Source organism: Camellia sinensis, chromosome 5, assembly GCF_055761805.1.
Source record: "Camellia sinensis isolate YWXY chromosome 5, ASM5576180v1, whole genome shotgun sequence".
NCBI classification, from domain to species: domain Eukaryota; kingdom Viridiplantae; phylum Streptophyta; class Magnoliopsida; order Ericales; family Theaceae; genus Camellia; species Camellia sinensis.
The window spans coordinates 8,705,764-8,727,959 of NC_138965.1; the positions used below are offsets into that span (position 1 = coordinate 8,705,764).

A 22,196-nucleotide genomic window follows, 5' to 3' on the forward strand; every position below is an offset into this window, starting at 1 on the left:
TTACACATGTTTCTATTTTGAAACTAATACATAATAGTAGTTTTTTATTTTTTGGATAAAATATCTACCTCATTCCAAAAATAAAATCTTTCCTTATTCTATAGAGAAAATCTCTCTCGTATTCCATGAAGAAAATCTCAAATTATGAATTTTGAACCTTTTTATAATTTGAAAATTTTAAAAATAACGCAACAAAAAATCTAAATGAAAATTAAAATGCAATGTGAATGTTCACAATAAACAACAAATATACAACTAACTTTTGAAAAAACAAAACGCATACTAAAGTACAATGCGAATGTTCACAATAAACAACAAATATACAACTAACGTTCGAAACAATAAAATTCACATCAAAATACAATGTGTATATTCACAATTCATAATTAATATACAACTAGCCTTTAAGAAAAATAATTCATACCAATGTGAAAATTTACACTGCAACGTGAAAATATAAAATAAAATTGAAAAAAGTAAAAATCAATTATTTTAATTGTTCAGCGGTAACAAAAAATTATTGTTCAACTAACAAGTATAATAACAAAAACAACAAACACATAATTAACTTTCGAAAAAATGAAACTTATACTAAAATACAATGTGAATGTTCACAATTTACAATTAATATACAACTAGTTAAAAATAAAATAAATAAAAAAAACTCATACCAATGTGAACATTCGCACTACAACGTGAAAATATAAAATAAAATTGGAAAAAGTGAAAATCGACTATTTCGATTGTTCAATTGTAACAAAAATGATTGTTCAACCAACAAGTATAGTAAAAAATATATATATATATATATATAACCAACTTTTGAAAAAACTTTAAAAAAAAAAAAAAAAAAAAAAAAAAAAAAAAAAAAAACTCATACCAAAATACAATGTGAAAATTTATAATTTACAATTAACATACAACTAACCTTAAAAAAAATTAAAAAAAAAATCATACCAATGTGAACATTCACACTGCAATATGAAACAAAATTCAAAGAAAAAATGACTATTTCAATTATTTAATGATAATAAAAAATGATTGCTCAAACAACAAGTATGTTAACAAATAACCAATGATATGTGAACATTCACATCTTGCAAAATATATAATTATGTCCATATCTGTAACAATCCTGACCCATGATTAACGCTAATTCATATTTAAGTATGCCAAAGAAGTAATTAAGAAGAAATCCTGAGTTAATTATATGTGCATTGCATCATTTTGTGTGTATATCTATTTGATGTAGGAAGATCTGTTCATGTTTTAGTTTTGATTTGCAAATTGAATGCCTTATCGGCATCCGATTCAGAAATTGACTTGATTTATATGTTAATTAGGATTTATAGGATTTTATGGTAAGTTTAATTAAAATTTGATTTACAACGATTAAATTAGAATAATTAATACTACTTAACTTAGGTTAAGCCAATTACTTAAATGCCACTAAGTGTGCTTATGCAAGACCACTTCTACACCTTATTACATGTTTTTGACACTCTTACTTCCCACCTTCAAGCACCAAACGTGAGAGAGAGAGAGAGAGAGAGAAGAAAATTGAACTCAAACCAAGGAATTGCTAGGAATTGTTGACATTTGAAAAAGATTTGAGAGTTTCAACTTCAACTCTTGTGAATTCAAGTCTCTAAGTAAGGAACCAAACTCTTAATTGTGTAATTGAGTTAGACTCTACAAGACTTCAAGCGAATTAGGTGAATTCATGAGGGAATTGCACTAGAATTGAGGGGAATTGAGTCACACCATGTATGCATGTTTTTTTCTTTACAAATTGGGCATGATTTCAAAGAATTCTTTCATGCATGTGTTTATCTCACCTATGTTTTAAGAATTCATCCTATTTTGCATCCTCTCATTTCATTTGATCATGATTTGGAGACTTGAAACTCAAATTATTTCATGCATGTCATGTCATGTTTTTTGGAACATCCATAAAGTTTAAGTTGAAATTGTGAACAATTGACATACTTTTGGCCTTGATTTTATGAAATGATCTTTAAATCATGATGTTTTGTGAGTTTCTAAATATATTCCAGAATGTTGACCCAATAGGATGAGTTTTGGAGTGTTGAATTCATGTTTTGAACTTTGGGAGCAAATCTGGAAAACCTAAAATTTTGCTTCCACGCTCGAGCGAGGGATTCCATGCTCGAGCGACCACCTTTATTTTTACACTTCGGCTCGAGCGACAAAAGGTTGGCTCGAGCGTAAATTGCATGCTCTCAGAAGTTTGCGTGTTTAGAAGCACGCTCGAGTGACAAGACTTGCGCTCGAGCGAGGACTTGTGTCTCACGCTTGAGCGATCATCGAGCGAAAATTGCACACAACTAGAACTTTTTCACATTTTGCAGACCGTTCGAGCGAAGGAGTGTGCACTCGAGCGACCACTTACAGTCGGTATGTTCGCTCGAGCGAGACCCCTGTTTTCAGCAAGTTTTGAAAAATATTTTCAAGTGCAATTTTGCAACCTTATTCCATCCTAGGCATTCTTAGGCTATGATTAAGACACCATAATGGGGTTGAAGGCTAGAAACACACTAAGAACAAGTGAAATAAGTTATGTTCAATCCGAGCATATGTATTCAACGTATGTATTTATCCTGTTATATAGGTCACGCACCTCAAGATAAGTGAATTACCTACACTACTCGTCTATTTTGAGCCACTGGTTATCTGTGAGTAATAACTCTGTAAAGTTATGTTTAACTTTAATTATTTTCTGATGATATGAAATGATAAGTTTTCTGAAATGCTATGTTTTGTATGAATGAATGATTGTGCAATTTTCTTTGAAACATAATTGTGGTATCCTTAGCAGAGGCTCTCGCCCAGGGGACATAATACTGTGGCTATGGTCATGAGGCCCTAGCCCGGGGGGATAATACCGTGGCCCAGGCCCCCGCCCGGGGGAAACAATACCGTGACACATGCCCTTACTCGAGGGAAACAATACCGTGGCCGTTATATTAGATATGTTACCCGGTACCGGAGGTTCCTTTATAGAACTTGATATGCTTGACTAAATAGACATGTTTATGCTAATGGATGTATCACACATGATTTGAATATGGATAATATTATGATTATGTTTCTGCTACTTGATTATGATTATGATTTACCACGAGATTTGAAGTCTGTGTTGGGTATCATTCATTAAAATTCTTTACCTTGTTATTGTTCACTAGGCTTCAACTCACTATTTATATTATGTATGTAGGTGAGCAGGCACACGACTAGGCCCAGAGTTGACGGCCTATGTTTCAGTTTTTGTCAGCCAACCTTTGTGCCTCCCGAGGAGGTTCCGAATGAAGTCAAGTTTTGTGGCTGTTTTTGTAATCATATTAGATTTTGTTTGTTTTGTTAAGTTTTTGGGCAAGATTTATGATATTATACTTCTAGGAGTGATATGTAATTGTTATATCTTTTGACATCACTTGTAAGTTTATAAAAGTTTTAAATTATGCGTCTCATGTATGTCTTCACAGCTCAATGGTACGTATATTTTGTATATTTGCTTCCGCAGCCTCTAACTATATGTTAATCTGTCAAGAGGCCTTTGGTAATCCAAGGATTACTGGCCAGTTACAATACTAAACCCATAAGGGCGGGTTTGAGTCGTGACAATATCTATATTCCAACACTTATTTCTCAGACTTTCAAATCATGTGAAATCTGAACATTCACATTGATTGACAAAAAAATAGAAACAATGGCAGCAATAGAATTAGAAATTAAAAAAAAAAAAAAAAAAAACTCAATCACCCTAAAAACAAAAAAAACTTCACCCACATTCTCATCTTCATCATCATCTTTATCATTATTACTATTATTAACAATCTAGGTAATTTCACCATTTCGTCAATCTAAATCAAACCAAACCCGCATTTGAAGAATATGTTTATAACAAAATTGACTGAATACAAACAGAGTTTTAACTTACAACAATGGAGAAACATAGAGTTTCAAACATAGAGCAATAATGGACGAACACAGAACTTCGAACACAAAATGACAATAGAGGAACACAAAGTTTTATCGCAACAATAGAGGAACGTAATATTATTTCACCACCATGTGTGAATTAGAATTTCTAAACCCTACCAAATAGAGAGTTACAAACCTCAACACAATGAAATAATACCACAAATATGAATGAAACTGATCAAAATGAAAAATGTGAATAATGGTAACTACCAGAATAGAGGTAGCAACAAAAGAAAAATGTGTATATTTTTTTTCTATGTAATATATATCAACAATAAACATAAAGGTATAATAGTCCAACAAACAATATAAATTAAGAAAAAAAAGACCTCATGGAATAAAAGTATAAATACATGAAACTAATTAGGTTATAATTTTTATTGATGGACTTATTGGGTTAGAACACCTCCAAATGAGATTTATCAATAAAAATTTCTATTTAAAATTATAAATAAAGTCAATAAAATTTTATTTTTTATCACTTTTCCCGGGAAAAAATTTAATTATTCATGATGTATATTTTATTGCAAGTTTACCCTTCATATTAAAATATAGGATTTTTTTTTTAAGGTCCCTCGTATTAAGATTTTATAACATAAAGGACATCTAATATTTTCATAATGTCTTAGGTCCCTCAAGTTGATCCAGAGAAAATTAGTCCAGAGAAATTCTGGTCCAGAGAAATTCTCTGAGTTGAAAATATTGAGAATAGATTGATGACAATTCTGGGAAGGAAATGATCATGAGGGGCAAAGCTTGTGATTCAACATCAGGGGCTGGTTTGGAGATGCAACATGACATAGAGGTTGACGATGGAAATAAGATAAATGACAAACTCTATGTTAAAAAATCTTAATACCAGGGACCAATCCAGAGAAATTTTCAATCCAAATCAAAGAAATTCTCTGGACCAACTCAGAGAAATTTCAATTCAAATCAGATAATATCTCTGGATCAACACAGAGAAATTTCAATTCAAAGCAGAGGCCTGATCAAAACGTTCTGTGAGAAACTCATTCTCTTTATGGAATTTTTGTATGCTGTCAAAGGAAAATTCAGGCAATTGGGATGGGTGTGGACTAGGAGGCTGTAGGTTAGGAAAAGGCTGAGGCAGAAGCTTTGGCACTAAAAAATCATCTAAAATCTGTCACACTTTTGAAGCATACTGTTGAAGACCGAGCTTCGCATTTAGATGGTGCTTTAAAGGAGTGCATGTGACAAATACGAAATTTAAAGGAAGAACATGAACACAGATTGCATGAAGTTGTTCTCACAAAAAAAAGCAGTGCGATAGTGGTAGATCCGAAGAGGTTTCCAACGATGGAGGAGGTGTGTCACCGGTGGCACCAGAACTGAGTTACGGCGAGAACGGCGGCAATGCGGCGGCGGCGGGCCATTAGCCGACCGTTCGTCGTCATTCTCCTCAGCGGCAACAGCTTTTTCGAGCTCGCAGTGAATGCTACAATGGAGAGTCGGTTGGAGGAGGAGAGAGAGTTGATCTGGACAGGTCTGAGAGAGAATGAAGAAGTTTAAAGAGAGAAAGAGGGAGATGAGTTTTGATTTGGTAAGGTCAAATTTCTCTGTCATGTGTTTAGGGACCTTAGATATCAAAAAATAATTTTGTGGATCTCTTCCATTACGAAAAGTGGGAGAGGGACCCTAGACTAATTTTCCCTAAAATATCAACAACAAGTTTATAATAATTAATTTATTTAAAAATCTGTTTAATAATTTAAAAATAAACAAAACATATAGGCATGAAATTCTCCTGTAATGACACATAAATTATTAGAGAAGACATTTAAAAGAAGAATTTTTGGTTAAAAATACACCAGTATATATAAAATAAATTAATATATATATATATATATATTAAATTAAAAAATCAATAAAATCAAAATCTAATTTTGAATGTGATTCGATGCATTTGATCTGATCAAATTAAAATTGAATAATCATAAAATGCTGCTGCTATCATCTCCTCTCAGTGGTAACAACTATTAATTTAGAAATACTCTTGTATTTCAGTTTCAAAAAACAGACTCCCCAAACAAACAGAGCTTTAGCAGAAGCACCAACACTCGCCATTGTTAAGGAAGCTCTTTGTTTTGATAGAATTCATGTATTATTGATTGATGTGTATTGATTAATGTATATTACAAGGATTGATATAGGAGAGGATTTGGGAGTAGGTGAAGGTGGTAGTGGAGGTGGTAGGTGGAGTGGGTGGTAGTTTACATTTTACAATTTACATTTTACATTAACAGCCCCCCTCAAACTCAAGGAGGATAGGTACTAGCCAACTTGAGTTTGGAGAGATTAACAAAACAGAAAAATAAGCTGACAAATAAAATTAAAAATGGGATAGGAGACACTGTATGGTTGTGTCAGACCGTTGTAGAAGACACGGTATGGTCGTGTCGGACCGTTGTAGCAGACAGTTTACGGGGTCATGTCGGACCGTTGTAGAAGCTGACCGGAATCAATGTCGGGACAGTTTACAGGGTCATGTCGGACCGTTGTAGCAGGACAGTTTACGGGGTCATGTCGGACCGTTGTAGCAGACAGTTTACGGGGTCATGTCGGACCGTTGTAGCAGACACTATGTGGTCGTGTCAGACCGTTGTAGAAGACAATTTATGGGGTCATGTAGGACCGTTGTAGCAGACACTGTGTGGTCGTGTCAGACCGTTGTAGAAGACAGTTTATGGGGTCATGTCGGACCGAGTTAGCAAGTTGTGGTGGTGCACCAAGGGGGCGACTTAGGGAGTGCGCCATGAGGTGGCTTGAACATGATACTGTGTATAACCCCTCCTCAAACTCAAATAGGTGTGAAGATAAAAACCTATTTGAGGTTGAAAAGGGATTGATAAAGCTGACCGGTGTAGAAGACACTGTATGAGTGTGTATATAGGCTGCCCAAAAGATATACATGGATGTAGATATCGAGCCCTCAAAAGTCGTGCCCTCAAAAGGTGTGCCCAATCTGTCAAAAGGCGTGCCATCAAAAGGCGTGCCCAATCCATAAAAAAGGCGTGCCAGATATGATGGCGAGGCACGTGAGTGCCTTGGCTGGCGCGCCCGTTTGTCGTCTGGCGTCAAGTGGCGCGCGATACGCGTGGCTGCCTCGGCTATTTAACCAAGACGGAGGCTGAGGCCGAGGCAGAGGCAAAAAACCTGCGAAATCCTCTGAAAAACTCTTCGTTGTGCTGAGAGAGAGAGTCTGTAACACTCTGTTGCGAGAGATATTCTGTAACACTCTGTTGCCCAGAAAATGGCCTCGTCTTCCCGTGGTCTGCTGACTCTCTTTCCCGACCTCAACGAGTCAACAAGAGAGATAACTGGTGCGGTGGCCAGTGAACCTCAACCAAACACCGCTGGGTTTGCTCCGTTGAACTTTCCGATGCGGTCGGTGGAGCAAAGAATGGCAGTGCAGTCGGATGTGGAGGCCAATCAGTATACTTTGAAGTCATGTGTGAAGACCATGACTGCGGTTACAAACTTGTCAAACTGGCTGCAGAGTAGGACAAATGAGGTGCAACAGTTAAACGCCCAACTGGCTCTGCTCCAACGCATGTATAAGGATGCGCGAGCAGAGATAAGTGTGCTAAAGGCGGAAAATAAAGAGCTGAAGCGGAAGGCCACCGTGATGTTCCGATTTGGAGGTCCGCCATATGCTGCAGTGGAGGAGCAGGGAGTAATGATCATGCCCAGTGGAGTGGGAAACATGGAGGCAACACCGGCAAGGGCCACCCAGGACAGAGGCAAGAAGAAGAGACCGGCTGCAGAGTAGAGAAGAAAAATCCCGCCTGTGGGTGGGTGTTTGTGTGGGTTGTTGTTGGTTTGTGTTTTGTGTGTTTTTTTTTTTTTTTTGTAATTGTGATCGGGGTTGATCCCCTGATATGAATAAAACAAATGGGTTGTGCAAACTCGGATGGTAGAAAGGACATGAGAATGTGTGATTTGTTTTGGTGTGTTTTTTTTTTTTTTTTGGTGTTGTTAATAAAATATATAAATTATCGGGGGAATGAAAACGAGAAAGAAGATTGGTTTAAAAAATAAAAAGAAGTATGAGTATGTGCAAAAAAGTGGGGGATGATGGGGTAAAATAAAATAAAAGAAAATGATGGTGGGTGTGCAAACTTTTGGTGGCTTTGCAAAAGATGGATTAAAAACAAATATAAAAAAAGAAAAGAAAGTGGAGACAAGTTGGGTGGTGTGGTGTGTAAAGCGTGAAGGGAAAGATGAAAGTTGATGATGATAAAAAAAAAAAAGTGGGTCTGGGGAGGTGCTCCTATATATATATATATAAAATCAACAAAAGAGTAGAGGGGGGATTGATTAGCCGTTGGGGTCCAGTTGGTGGTCTGTGGATACGGAGGTGGTGGCTCGAGGTTCAACAGAGAACCTCCATGAAAATGAGTAGAGCTGGGTTGCAGCCATGGACGCTCCCACAGAGCGAGAGAGAGTATGGAGTTATTGAAGCCACCATCCAGTGCAACCTGATCAGAGGACTCGTTGTGAGGAACGGCGTAAGAGTTGCGAATATCAATGGTGCCATCAGGCAAGACGGAGCCGAGAAGAGTGCCGATGATTCGCTCGGCCTGGTCGGGTCGCCGGACGTAGCAGTCACAGCTGTTGAAGACCAAGTTTTCACCGAGTTATTCGACTCACAAGACTCACTGAATTGGGAAACTGAAATGCTAGAAGCAGTGGAGAGTTCCGTCAATGGCGGCTTTTCGCATTTGCAGAGCTGTGGAGATAGCAGTGAAGAAGAGCTCTCTGTTCTGCCTCGTCACACCAAGGTTGTTGTCACTGGTAACAACCGCACCAAGTCTGTCCTCGTTGGCCTCCAAGGCGTGGTCAAGAAGGCTGTTGGCCTCGGAGGCTGGCATTGGCTGGTTCTTACAAATGGCATAGAGGTAAAACTACAAAGGAATGCCCTTAGTGTGATTGAAGCTCCTACTGGTAATGAGGAAGATGATGACTTGGAATTTGAAAATGTGCATTGGCATGGCTCAGATATGGCATCTGATGATACTCAAAAGTCCCATAGATCAAGGCATCGCATACATAAATCATCTACCTCATCCCACAGGGCTATGAGTTTGCCAAACATAAAACCAGCAAGAGAGAGGGAGCTTGTGTGTTGATCATTACCATAAACCCAGCGAGAGAGAGAGAGAGTTTGTGCAGGCGTGTATCTGTGTGTTGTTTTTGTTTTCAGCTCAGATGCTCTGTGTCTTCAAGGTGAAGTTCTGCCATGGAATTTGTTAGCAACAGAGTGAATATATGTGTAGAGGTCCGGCGGGCGGCCAAGGCGAGGCTGCCGCCCGCCGATGAAGCGGAATTATTAGGTTGTCAACCTAGCTCTGATATTATGATATAATTCATGTATTATTGATTGATGTGTATTGATTAATGTATATTACAAGGATTTATATAGGAGAGGATTTGGGAGTAGGTGAAGGTGGTAGTGGAGGTGGTAGGTGGAGTGGGTGGTAGTTTACATTTTACAATTTACATTTTACATTAACATGTTTGTATAGGCGTAATAGAACCATTGTTAAGGAAGCTCTTTGTTTGTATAGGCGTAATAGAAGGAAATTCAAATCACAACCTCCAAAGAAACAATGGCGCTGAATCTGCGACAAAAACAGACAGGTAACTCTCTCTAGATCCCTCTTCTTCCTCTCTCGGTCGTCATCTATCGATCTAATTTTGTTGATATAATATATATGTACGCATATGTATAGAATTTGATGTAGTAAATATGATTTGCAGAATGCATAATTCGAATGTTGAATATGAACCAACCTGTGAATCCTTCAAGTGGAACTGCCAACGAAGAACAAGTGTACAAGATCTTGATCTACGACAAGTTCTACCAAGACATTCTCTCTCCCCTCATCCATGTCAAGGACCTCCGCAAGCACGGCGTAACCCTATATTTCCTCATCGACAAAGACCGTAAGCCCGTCCACGACGTCCCCGCCGTCTACTTCGTCCAACCCACTCAACTCAACGTCCACCGCATCGCCTCCGACGTCTCCAAATCTCTCTACGATTCCTTCCACCTCAATTTCTCCTCCTCCATCCCTTGGCCTCTCCTCCAAGATCTCGCTTCGGGGACTCTCAATTCCGACTCCATTCGTCGGATTTCAAAGGTTCACGATCACTACTTGGAGTTTCTAACTTTAGAGGATAATTTGTTTTCTCTTGCCAATAAGTCTAGTTATGTTCAATTGAATGATCCCTCTGCTGGAGACCGTGAAATCGAGGAAATTATTGACAAGATTGCCAGTGCTTTGTTTTCTATGTTGGCTACCCTTGCTGTGGTTACTATAATTACGTGCCCTCGCGGTGGCCCTGCTGAAATGGTCGCCTCTTTGTTAGATCAGCGATTGCGCGACCATTTGTTGGCCAAGAATAATTTGTTTTCCCAAAGAGGGAAACTTTCAACTTCGTTTCATAGGCCCATTTTCTGTTTATTTGATTGTAATTTTGAGTTGTCAATTTCAATACAGCATGATTTTAGGTATAGGCCGCTTGTTCATGATGTGCTTGGTTTGAGGTTGAATAGATTGAGTGTGCAAGGAGACAAGGGTGGGATGAAATCTTATGAATTGGATAGGTTGGATCCGTTTTGGGTGGCGAATGGGTCCTTGGAATTTCCTCAAGTAGCTGTGGAGATCGAGACCCAATTGACTAAGTACAAGAAGGATGTTGACGAGGTGAATAGGAGGACCGGTGGAAATGAGGGGGATGAATTTGATGGGACAGACTTGATTGGTAACACAAAGCATTTGATGAACGCGGTGAATTCACTGCCTGAGTTGACTGAGCGGAAGCAGGTGATTGATAAGCATACTAATATTGCTACTGTGTTGTTGGGTGAGATCAAGGATAGGTCTCTTGATTCTTTTGCCAAAAAGGAGAGTGACATGATGGTTAAAGGTGGCATCGACCGAACTGAGCTTCTCAGTGTGCTTAAAGGGAAAGGTGCTAAGATGGATAAGCTGCGTTTTGCAATCATGTATCTTATCTCTTCTGAAACCATTCCTCAATCAGAAAGTGGAATTGGTTGACGCAGCTCTTAGGGAGTCAGAAGTTGATACTAGTGCATTTCAGTATGTTAAAAATATGAAGTCCCTAAATGTTTCATTGGCAAACGCAAGTTCTGCTACTAGAAGTAACATTGTGGATTGGGCTGAGAAGCTCTATGGTCAATCAATTAGTGCTGTTACTGCTGGTGTGAAGAGTCTATTGTCTAGTGATCATCAACTGGCATTGACAAGGACAGTCGAAGCCCTGATGGAGGGGAAACCAAATCCTGAAATTGATTCTTATCTTGTGTTTGATCCCCGTGCCCCTAAGTCAAGCTTTGGTTCAAGTGGTAGCCATCTGAAAGGACCATTTAAAGAAGCTATTGTGTTTGTGATAGGTGGTGGCAATTATGTGGAGTATGGGAGCTTGCAAGAGCTTGCACGCAGTCAGCTGCCAGTCAAAGATGTAATATATGGAACGACAGAAATTCTTACAGGTAGCGAGTTTGTTGAGCAGCTTGCTATTTTGGGGATGAAGATGGGATTAGGCGGCAGTGATGCTGCTTCAGCCCACTAAGGACAAGCATACCATTTTTAAGGTCTCTGAAGCATGCTATTTGGTATTTCGATCATTCATATACTTGAAGCTATTACCTTCTATAAAATATACTTGAAGCTGTTGAACTGGAATTGAGGGGGAGGGAGTTTGGCTATACTTTTTAGTCTTGATTTTGAGCCTTAGTTAATGGTTTTCAATTATGATTCACACTTAACTTTATGGCTAGAGAAGAAAGACATTTTTCTTTTATCTTCCTTGCTGAAGCGAGTAGATTTCTTCATAATTCTGTGTATTTTGTAGAATCAATTGTTAATGTCTCCCCAGTTAAACATATTATTTTGCTTTCGAATGTCTACTACTTGCTATTTCAGTTATTTGCAGTATATGTTATTGAAAATTGTTTGATGATAATCAAAATGATTGCATTCTTTTTCAAGTTTTATATGTAAAACCATTTAACCTCCAAGATCATTGAATTACAACCACTATATTGCTTAAAAGATGCCTTTTTTTCCATCAGACACTAATAATTTGAAGCCTGTTATAGCTTGAGTCTAGACCACTCAATTCAACTTGATGAAGATTTGAATTTAAATTGGTTGTATTGGCTACTGGTAGCCATTTTTGTAGAGTAGGCATAATTAATGCATCCTTGGTTCATGCTCAAGATTGTAAACTAATACTACTGCACTCCACAGAGCATGAATTTGCAGTTGCACTTGTATTTCATTATGGTTTTTGTATCTATGTTATTTGTGCTGCTAAGTTGTGCATAGTTGCACTAGTATTACTTGTTAAATTTAGAATGATATACTCTACTTATCACACACACACTAACACATAACAGAATTGGTACTCTTACGTATCTGATGACCAATTTTGGATTTGTTATTTTCTTGTTTCATAGTGACCATGTTTTGCTTAATACAATTTTCATCTGTTCTTTTGAGTGCTTTTCATAGTCTAAGCAGAGTCAAAATTAAAAGCATCAATTGACCAGTTGGCAATGCCTTGAAGAATTACAAAGATCTTGTCATGTTTTAAAGCTTCCTCAACTTGAGTGATTATATTCATTTTACTTGGTAATTGGTCTTCTAAGGTTGACAGGCAGGTCAACTTATTTTGAATAACTAAACCAGAATTCGTAGTGTAGGAACTTCGGAAAATGTTGTGTCCCTACAATGTTTTTGCACATGCTTTGTTTTGTTCTGTTCTCCCTCCTTTTGTGCAAACAATGCACGAATTTGAACATGCATTTCATTGAAATTATTACTTCATTAACATACATGTGGTGGGCCTCCTTATAAACACGAGTATAATTCTGTATGTGAATCAGGTTGTGAATGGTGATGTAAGCTTTATATACGTCCACCTGTTTAGTATCAGTTTAATTTTTTTTGTTTTTAAAACAAAAACAATCTCCTGCATTATTAGACCATTCTGACTATTAGGTCTGCTGCATATCATTTGCTTGCTGCTTTTTATGGTTGTGAAGAAAGATTTCAATGTTAGGTGGAATTTGATGAATGAATTCTGAAAAAATTTCAACTATACCAACTTTATTTGATCTGATTCCTTCATTACTGAAAGCACCGCAATTAATTCTAGCTTATGACCAGAACAAGTCTCTCCATAGCTTTAAAAAAAATGTTTTTGATGCCTTTGTGTAGTGTTATTGCTTCAGCATATGGATTTCCAGCTTGGTTCACATGTTCAAGTCTGAGGCCAACCAGGCGAACCACCAAGACTGTTTGTGTTTTTCGAAAGCACTTCACGTAAAGATGCAAACTAATGGAGTTATTTGAATTGGTTAAAACTTCTGTACCAAAGGGTCGACTTTTCGTCTCATTTTGTTTTGTTTTGTTTTGTTTTGTTTTGTTTTGGAGTTTTCTCCCATAAACGAGATGAATTGATCTCCATAGTAAAAGTTGTTCACGTTTAATTTGAAAATTTAACAAATTTTAAAATATGTCCAAAATTGATTTGTTTACCTTATAAATTGATCTCAATGCAATTTTAATTGAATCGTTCATGAGTCGAGTTGAATTGAATTAACATGATTTTTTGTAATGCCTATAACTAAGTCAAATTGAATAATAGATTATTTAAATTTAAAATAAATACTCAACAAACTTTTAGTATTGCTCAAATTTGATTGTTTTACTTAGGATTATTTTGGGAAGATGGATAAAAGCCACCTTCTAGCTTTTAATCTATTCTGGATTATATTATCTCTCACATTTTTTACACATTTTTTCAAAAAAGTCAAATAAACTAAAAAGTTAGCGGTCAAAGAAACTAAAAAGTTAACTTTTAACCATCTTTCTAAAATAATCTTTAATCTAATTTAAAATCAACTTTCAACAAGTGGAATGTGCGTTTTAACGCTATGGGATTTTACATTTGGATTCCGTTTGTTTTGACGTAAAATATATTACATCAAAAATATTTTTCTTGTAAATTAATTTTACACAAAAAAATATTTTTGTCTTTTTATTTTTCGGCATTTGGTTAACTCTTGAAACAAAATATTTTATTACCTCAAAGAGAAATTTTAATTTAACAAAGTATCATTTACGACTTTTTAGTGAGTTAAGATACTTATTTGAAAATGCTAAATATATTGAAAATGTAGTGAGTGAGAGTCAATTTTATAAAAATTAACTTACGAAAATTTTAAAAGAAAATTATTTTTTAAAAAATAATACAAAAATATTTTACTTATTTTTTGTTCAACCAAATAATATAAAATAAGTAAAATATTTTTTTACATCAAAATAAACAGAACTTTTTTTTTTTTATCAGAAAAATAAACAGAACTTGATAAAAGAAAAACTCATGCTCAAAGGGAATATGCTATTGTATTGAGTGTGTTAAAATAGTTATATGTTTTTATGAAAAATCAAATCCGTAACTGCCATAAAAGCCACCATTAAAAAAAAAAAAAAATGAAAGGATATTTTGGCTAATACGTAACAAATAAATACCAGAAATTTTTGTTAACTTGGTGGAAACAGGCAAAAGTCGGAGAGGTAGACCATCTTCAACCGTATATTAGATTTATCATTAAATTTAAATTTGATAAAAAAATATTTATTTTTTAGCTATAATGATTTCATCAATTCAGTATTAAATTGAAAATTTCACTTTTCTGTTATCAAATTGAGGATGAAATTTTCTTTCATCAAATCATTGTTTATTGCTGTTATCGGATATCCCCCGAATGTTCTCGAAATGTCTTCTCGGATGAGCACCTCAAGGCAAAAAAAAGGAAAAAAATTATACTGACTGGTCGATCTCCTCAAGACAAAAAAATACATATATTTACACTAACTAGTCGACTGGCCGGGCATCCGTCCGGTCAACCAATGGTTTGATGAAACTCCAAAATTTTCCGTTAAAGTCATTGATATCAAATAAAGTTTTCACTCAAATTTAATGAAAAAATTGATACACAGTTGAAGATAGAGGGTGTACGCGATACGGTTCAAGCGATTTGAGAGTAAAATTACAAATCGGATGGCGGTTTAGCGGATTAATGGATTGACAAATTGTAGTTTGAACAGTTTTTGACAGATTGAAGAATATTCTAACTAATTATCATACATTTACATGATATATAACACTAATTTGTATAATATTTTTTAGATATATAACACAAAATAATTTTACATAATATGTTTCATATAACTACTAATTTGTAATAAATTTCATATATTAAATTTCTCTCACACTTATTTTTACATTAATATTTCATTGAAAGTTAAAAAATATATATATATATATATATTAACTATAGCGGAGCAGAATAATTCGGTTAGTGAATTATAAATTGTAAAATTTAAACTACAATTAATAATTAGAACGGTGTAAATTAATATGGATCGGTACAATTATAACCGATTAGAGAGTATTTTTCACAGCCTAGTCGAAGATGCGCTAAGAGCCTAAGGTCCCGTTTGTTTAGAGAGTTAGAGAAGGGATTGAGATTTGTAGTGAGGTGGGACCCACAAATATTGTGTTTGTTTTGAGAGATGGGGAGGGGATTGATAGTGAACTTCGGATTAGGATGGGCCTCCAGGACTTGATATTAGAAAAATAGTCTGGCGGACTAGAAAATTTTTATTTTTATATATTTTTTATTTTATTTTTTACATATTAGGCATTTTTTTTGAACATTAATGTTTAATTTTTTGTATTTTTTGTTAAGTAAAAATCATTATTTTATTTATTTTATTTTTTATGGAAATTTTTTATTTTATTTTTATTTTTTTAAAATTTTTTACATGTTGGACTTTTTTTTAGAACATTAATGTTTAATATTTTTATATTTTTTTTATTATTTTATATTTATTTTATATACAAATAATTTAACAATTTTTACACTAATAACTATCATCAAAATAAACATAATTTTACTTTAAATTATTTAATTCCCCCTATCAATTCATTCCATTCTACCTCTTAAAACTTGCGGAACTGAAATAGAATTAACTTCAAAGTAACACGGTACTAGTTCAAATGCAATTTAATTTTTCTCGTCCAGTCCATCACATCCATTACCCGCTCTTTCATGGATTCTCTACAACACAACAGAAGCTCTCTCTCTTCCTTGCACCCTTTCATTCATTCAATTCCCTCCCAGACAGGCTCCAATCAGAAATCGAATCAAAGTCCTCCACATCAATGGCTCGTCGATTCACACCCATCCTCAAACAACTGCGCACTCGATCACCATCACGATCCGTAACGTACATGCCCCGACCCGGAGATGGCGCTCCGAGAGAGGTCACTCTAATTTCGGGCGACGGAATCGGACCTCTGGTCACCGGCGCCGTCGAGCAGGTCATGGAGGCAATGCACGCGCCGGTGTACTTCGATCGCTACCAAGTCCGAGGCGACATGAAGAGCGCTCCTCCGGAGGTGATCGAATCGATCCGCAAGAACAAGGTGTGCTTGAAGGGAGGGCTTAGGACTCCCGTAGGCGGTGGTGTGAATTCGCTGAACGTTCAGCTGAGGAAGGAGCTCGATCTCTACGCTTCCCTTGTCCATTGCTTCAATTTGGAGGGTTTGCAGACCAAGCATGAGAATGTTGATATTGTTGTGATTAGGGAGAACACGGAGGGCGAATATTCGGGACTCGAGCACGGGGTCGTTCCTGGCGTCGTGGAAAGCCTTAAGGTATGTATTGCCTATTGATCGAGTCGAGTCGAGCCTTGTAAGTATGAGCTTAGTTCTCTGTTATTGAAATTGTGCATGCTATTCAGTGTCCCTTTCTGAATTTTATATAAAAAAATTAAACTGTTATAAGTGGATTAACAAGACAAATTAGAGATGAAAAAGTGCAAGTATTTTATTTGGATCATTGTACGACTACAACCTTTAGCATGGATGATTTTAAGTAACTACTTTAACTTTGTTATTTTAAATTCATGTGACAAAGCTCTTATATCTAAACTACGAAATCTAAATTTGGGCTATTCTCCATTATTTCATTTTGGTAAATTCATAATCCAAAGACAATCTTATGGTGTGTTTGGTTGGGGATTTGGCGAGGGATTTGGAAAGGGAAAGGAAAAAGGTGTGGGAAACTATGTAAAATATATACATATTTTATTCACATTTCACCTACCTTTTCCATTTTCCTTTCCAAATCCCTCTCCAAATCCCCCAACCAAACACAGCATTAATGTTTTGATGATGGTGGGAAAGTGTGTGTGAGAGGATACTTTTGGCTCTTTTACCAGATTATGAATGCAAATAAATTAAGGAATGACATTGCTCAAGTTGTTTCCCATTTAGAAGCCACTATCTTATCTAAAACTTAAAGCTATGTTTGGTACAAGGGATTGAAAGTGTGGGGAAAGGAGAGGAGGGATGGACAGAGAGAACCTAGGGAATGGATTATGTCATCCCTCCTAGTTGTTTGGTTAAGTGGAAAGAAAATGAGGAAGGAAAAGAATAGGCTTGTCTAGTATAATTTTATTCCTAGTTTTTCGAAAACAATAAATTAAATGGTTCGTGGTTTTCATATTGTTTTTTTTTTCTTATGCAAACAGATTTTCAGAATTCAAAAAACAATTTAAAACAATTTCCTACATTTTTATGTATATTTTATATTTTTCAAAAACTTTCTCAGAAACTGTTCTCAAGCAAGTTTTCTGTATCAATTATCATTTTCTTTCGTTTTCGAGAACAAAAACAATTTTTGGAAATGAAACCAAACTATGTTTTTAGTGTTTCTACAATTATACTCTTAGGCTATGTTTGATTCATAAGAGTAATATTGAAATATTAATAATCCCATCAAATTAGTGTGTATTCACTATCCAATTGGATTAGTAGGATAAATTATCCCATTATCTATTGTTTGATTTGCATTGGATAAGAAAATATATAAATGTAGGATTACAACTATATTTATCTTCTTTTCCAATCTTACCCTCTATCAATATTTATTCACAATCTTTACTTTATCAAAATTTCTTCATAAACGTGGTTTTGAAAAAATTATAAATAAATAAATAAAAGCAAAATAAAAATACAAAATACAAAGGCCATGTTTGATTTGTTTTTTAATTTTTTTTAAAAAAAAATATAAACTAATTTGATAAAATAAATATCAAAATATATTTTTAAAAATTATTTTTAGCCTTCTAAAATATAAAATTATATAAAAATAAGAAGTGTTTTAATTTTTAGTCAAGGATAAAAGAGTCTTTTATTTTATTTGCCAGCTCAGGATATATAATCTCACTCTTACCTCATTACTAATAATCCTACAAATTTGTTAGATTAATAATCCTGAAACAAAATTTCAAAACAAACACAGGGTTATTGGGCTCACGGATTAATAATTTCAATCCCATACTCTAATCCTGTCAATCAAACATGCCCTTATTTCATTAAAAGTAAGGAGGGATTGAAGGACAATTATTCTCTTATATCATTACAATTATGCCCTTAGCAATTGCCATTACTCCTGAATTTTTCCTTGCAAATGTTATAACTTAACTTCTGCTCATGCCATATATATTTATTTGAAAATTGTGTTTTCGTTCTTTTATTCACTATATATCTTATCAGGAATTTGTGCTCTTAATTTAGCTCAACTTAGTTTTAGTCCTGCTAGATAATTTTTTTTTTCGACAGAGATCTATCTGTTCTCTTCCTCCTTTTTTTTTATGTTTATTTTTTTAATTTTTTTTTTTTGTAGGTTTGCATCCCAATCAAGATTAAATGACAAATTTTTCATAAAATTTTCTGAGTTTGGAGGTTGGATGTTTCTCACCTGACTTTTGCTAGGTAATGACAAAGTTTTGCTCCGAACGTATTGCAAGATATGCCTTTGAGTATGCTTACCTCAACAACAGAAAGCAAGTGACAGCTGTGCATAAAGCCAACATTATGAAACTTGCTGATGGTATATTTTTAGAATCCTGCCAAGAGGTCGCGAGCCTGTATCCCAGTATCAAGTACAATGAGATAATTGTAGACAACTGCTGCATGCAACTTGTTTCGAAGCCCGAGCAATTTGATGTTATGGTAATGTCACTGATTAAAATTCATATATGGCCTGCAGTGCTCTGTTGTCTTCATACACTCAATTTTCTTTTTAACTGATCTTAAGGATTTAAAGAATATCTATTGATGTTTATCTTGATGTCCTTGGTGAACTTGGGCTTCCAAAGGTGGGGAGACCTGCTTTTTATTTTTACAAGATTATAGTTGATATGCTGTTTGTTTTGATATAGAACGTTTGGAACATGTAACTATTTTAAGCGGACCAGTATGTAAAATTCCCTGTTTATTTTATGTGTTAGGTAGGGCTCAATAGGAAACAATGTTTTCTTCTTTTGAAAGCATGAAGTGAAAGGTTGATTGGAGCATCGAGTGAAACAATAAATGGATTATGTTCCACTCTGAAATTAATCAATATATTCTTGGTTTTCTAAGTGAATGCTGGCGAGTTTGCTAAATAACTGCTACCTCACTGCCACGGGGGCACTGGAATCCTGTTCAACTTTGTTGTTGATATAGACATTTTTTTCTGCATTAATTGGAAGAATTTAAAAATATTTAACCCTATTACTTGTGTCATTAAATTGTGTTCGATGATATGATTGAGTTAACATGGACAATAGCTGATGAGGCTAATAAATCGTGGCCACTGGAATCCTATTAAACTTGGTTGTCAATATAGACATTTTTGTTTGGGTTGATGGGGAAGAATTTTAATATCCAACTCTTTATTGGTGGCATAATATTACTTCCAAAGTTATGATTGAGTTGACATGAACTAGACTAAAGTTGAAGTGCTTCTTTTGCTCATTTGCATAGAATACGAAAATAAGTCAATTCTTGTTCCTGGTCTCTTGCTGAAGAATTATCTTAACCCCAAATTATATGCATGAAGTTGTTTTTGGTAGCCCAAGGTGTAATAACAAACAACTCTCCCTGGTTTGAGAATTGGGAGCCAAACCTTCATTGCCGTGTTTTTTTCTTTTTGTTTTTTTTAACGGGGTCCAGATGATTTGGAGTTTTCACTAGTAGCATGTTGAATCATTTGCCGGAATCTTATACATAAGAACCCTCTTGATTTTACCATGTTTCTTTTTTCATTTAGCCCAATTAATGTTCCATATGCACTCATGTCTACTTTCTCACCCGACCTTATTGACAGGCTGTTGATGAAGACTTACAGTCTTATGTTTTGTAGGTTACTCCTAATCTTTATGGCAATCTCGTGGCAAATACAGCAGCTGGTATTGCTGGAGGCACTGGTGTAATGCCAGGAGGTACTCACAATCATTCAACACATTCATAGTCTTTTCTCTTTTTCTTTGATTAGTCGTATGTTATGAGGTTGCACTCAATCTAGTTTTTCTCCAGTCATTCTTAGCATATTCAGAGCCGATGTATTAATTACTCACAAATGATGATGTAATTGTTTTGATGACTTCAGGTAACGTTGGGGCTGATCATGCTATTTTTGAGCAAGGTGCTTCGGCAGGAAATGTGGGAAATGACAAGTTGGTGGAGAAAAAGAAGGCAAACCCAGTTGCTCTACTTCTCTCATCAGCCATGATGTTGAGACATCTTCAGTTTCCTTCGTTTGCAGATCGCTTGGAGATTGCCATGAAGCATGTAATCTCAGAGGGCAAGTATCGGACAAAAGATCTCGGTGGAAGCAGCACCACCCAAGAGGTAGTAGATGCTGTTATCGCAAATCTAGTCTGAACCCAAAGAATCACTTCCAAATTCTTCCCCGTTATTATATGAAACTGTTTCCCTTGCTGGGGATTTATTTATAATTATACCCAAGGCGTTCTTGTAATGATCTCATTTTCTTCCATTTTTCATTTTTCTGAGCTGGAGCAGTTCAGAGAATGGGCACAAAATATTTGTCACGTGTACTCCTTGTGATCCGAATTAACTCGTTCTTCCTACAAAATATTGTTCTGAATAATCGGAATTTCTTGTTCTGAATATTCTTCCTGCAAAATATTATTCGGATATTGTTCTGAATAATCCGAATTTAATCGTATTGAGTCAGGAAATACTTCAATAAGACTTGTACGGGCACAAAATATTCGTCACGTGTACTCCTCGTGATCAAGCTTCAATCCCCGACGAATGGTGTCGTTCTTCCTGAAAAACAACTTCAGTGAGTTACCCAGCAGATGTGTTCCGGAAAACCCAGCTGATGCTTAAGTCAATTCTCTGAAATTGTATTAGCTCTTTAGGGATTGCCTCTGAGCTTTTATATATTTCACAAGATAGAATCTTAGTAGGACTGTAAGTCCTCTTCGTAGAGTCCTATCCGGAGTCTATCTCTTAAGGGATAATGCCTATCCTTTAACACCTTTATCTCCAAAGTGCGAGTAAAATAACACAACTCTTAACTCGGCCATCAAGCTAAGAAAGTTATTTTGGTTAGTCAAGGTCCGAGTAACCATACTGAATGCTTGCCTTTAAGACGGCGGAGCAATGCGTAATGTCGTGCTAATTGCAAGACCTAGCTCAGTTGTTCCGTTGGTTAACTCTGTTGTCATAACCCACCAAGTGTTATTCGGTCTAACAAAACTAGCAGAGTCTCAAAACCATGTCAACTTAGAACGACATACAGAGCTAGACGAAGTCCACTTAGTTCGGCTCGCTGCCCGGCACAAACACAAGGCCCATACAAACTTAGCTTGGCTCACTTTGCACGCAAACTTGGCCTGGCTCATTTGCACAGCCCTAAGTTCGGCCCATTTGCACGGCTCCAATTACCCTCTCTAGACTCAACTGAGAGTTTTGCTTGTTCTATTTCTCTGTTATAAAAGTTCAAAGGTTGCGGCGGAGTTTTCAAACTTTGAGTGAAGTCATAAGTCGGTCTGGTTTGGTCTGGGGAGGTGATTGGTGATCATCAGATCAGCCTTTGACCAATTTTATGGAATTTGTTAGTCAAGAGAGATGTCATATGGTCTGCTTTCTGGTGGGTACTTACCAAACAATAACCTGTTGTGTGGATGTCATGCTCATGCTCGTGCTCGTGCTCGTGCTCATGAATGCTTGTCCTTATTATTATCCTTCATTCATGT

The 22,196-nt window shown here is 35.9% G+C and overlaps 2 protein-coding genes and 1 pseudogene across 4 annotated transcripts; all 3 read left to right on the top strand.

Moving 5' to 3' along the window:
* Nucleotides 1-7,964: 7,964 nt before the first annotated feature.
* Nucleotides 7,965-9,177, top strand: LOC114277592 (uncharacterized). Its single transcript, XM_028219490.2, has one exon. The coding sequence runs from the start codon at nucleotides 8,250-8,252 to the stop codon at nucleotides 9,156-9,158; it is 909 nt and encodes a 302-aa protein (XP_028075291.2). The 5' UTR covers nucleotides 7,965-8,249; the 3' UTR covers nucleotides 9,159-9,177.
* Nucleotides 9,178-9,543: 366 nt separating this feature from the next.
* Nucleotides 9,544-11,774, top strand: LOC114277613 (SEC1 family transport protein SLY1-like; annotated as a pseudogene). The gene is made up of 2 exons (XR_014328666.1): nucleotides 9,544-9,669; nucleotides 9,790-11,774. The product of XR_014328666.1 is annotated as an SEC1 family transport protein SLY1-like (transcript).
* Nucleotides 11,775-16,059: 4,285 nt separating this feature from the next.
* On the top strand, nucleotides 16,060-21,099 carry LOC114277614 (isocitrate dehydrogenase [NAD] regulatory subunit 1, mitochondrial). 2 transcript variants are annotated; one of them, XM_028219522.2, is made up of 4 exons: nucleotides 16,060-16,791; nucleotides 18,916-19,155; nucleotides 20,330-20,408; nucleotides 20,576-21,099. In XM_028219522.2, the coding sequence occupies exons 1-4, from the start codon at nucleotides 16,132-16,134 to the stop codon at nucleotides 20,848-20,850; spliced, it is 1,254 nt and encodes a 417-aa protein (XP_028075323.2). In that variant the 5' UTR covers nucleotides 16,060-16,131; the 3' UTR covers nucleotides 20,851-21,099. The 2 variants fall into 2 exon arrangements, with proteins under 2 accessions (XP_028075323.2, XP_028075324.2); XM_028219523.2 differs by having other exon boundaries at nucleotides 16,092-16,791; nucleotides 18,928-19,155.
* The last annotated feature ends 1,097 nt before the right edge of the window (nucleotides 21,100-22,196 follow it).

What these genes read in the sequence shown, in the direction of transcription:
- LOC114277592 (XM_028219490.2), top strand. Translation starts at nt 8,250, where the DNA reads ATGAAAGTTGATGATGATAAAAAAAAAAAAGTGGGTCTGGGGAGGTGC.
- LOC114277614 (XM_028219522.2), top strand. Translation starts at nt 16,132, where the DNA reads ATGCAATTTAATTTTTCTCGTCCAGTCCATCACATCCATTACCCGCTC. An exon ending in GCGTCGTGGAAAGCCTTAAG is followed by an intron (nt 16,792 to 18,915) that starts GTATGTATTGCC and finishes GACTTTTGCTAG; the next exon opens with GTAATGACAAAGTTTTGCTC. An exon ending in CCGAGCAATTTGATGTTATG is followed by an intron (nt 19,156 to 20,329) that starts GTAATGTCACTG and finishes TATGTTTTGTAG; the next exon opens with GTTACTCCTAATCTTTATGG.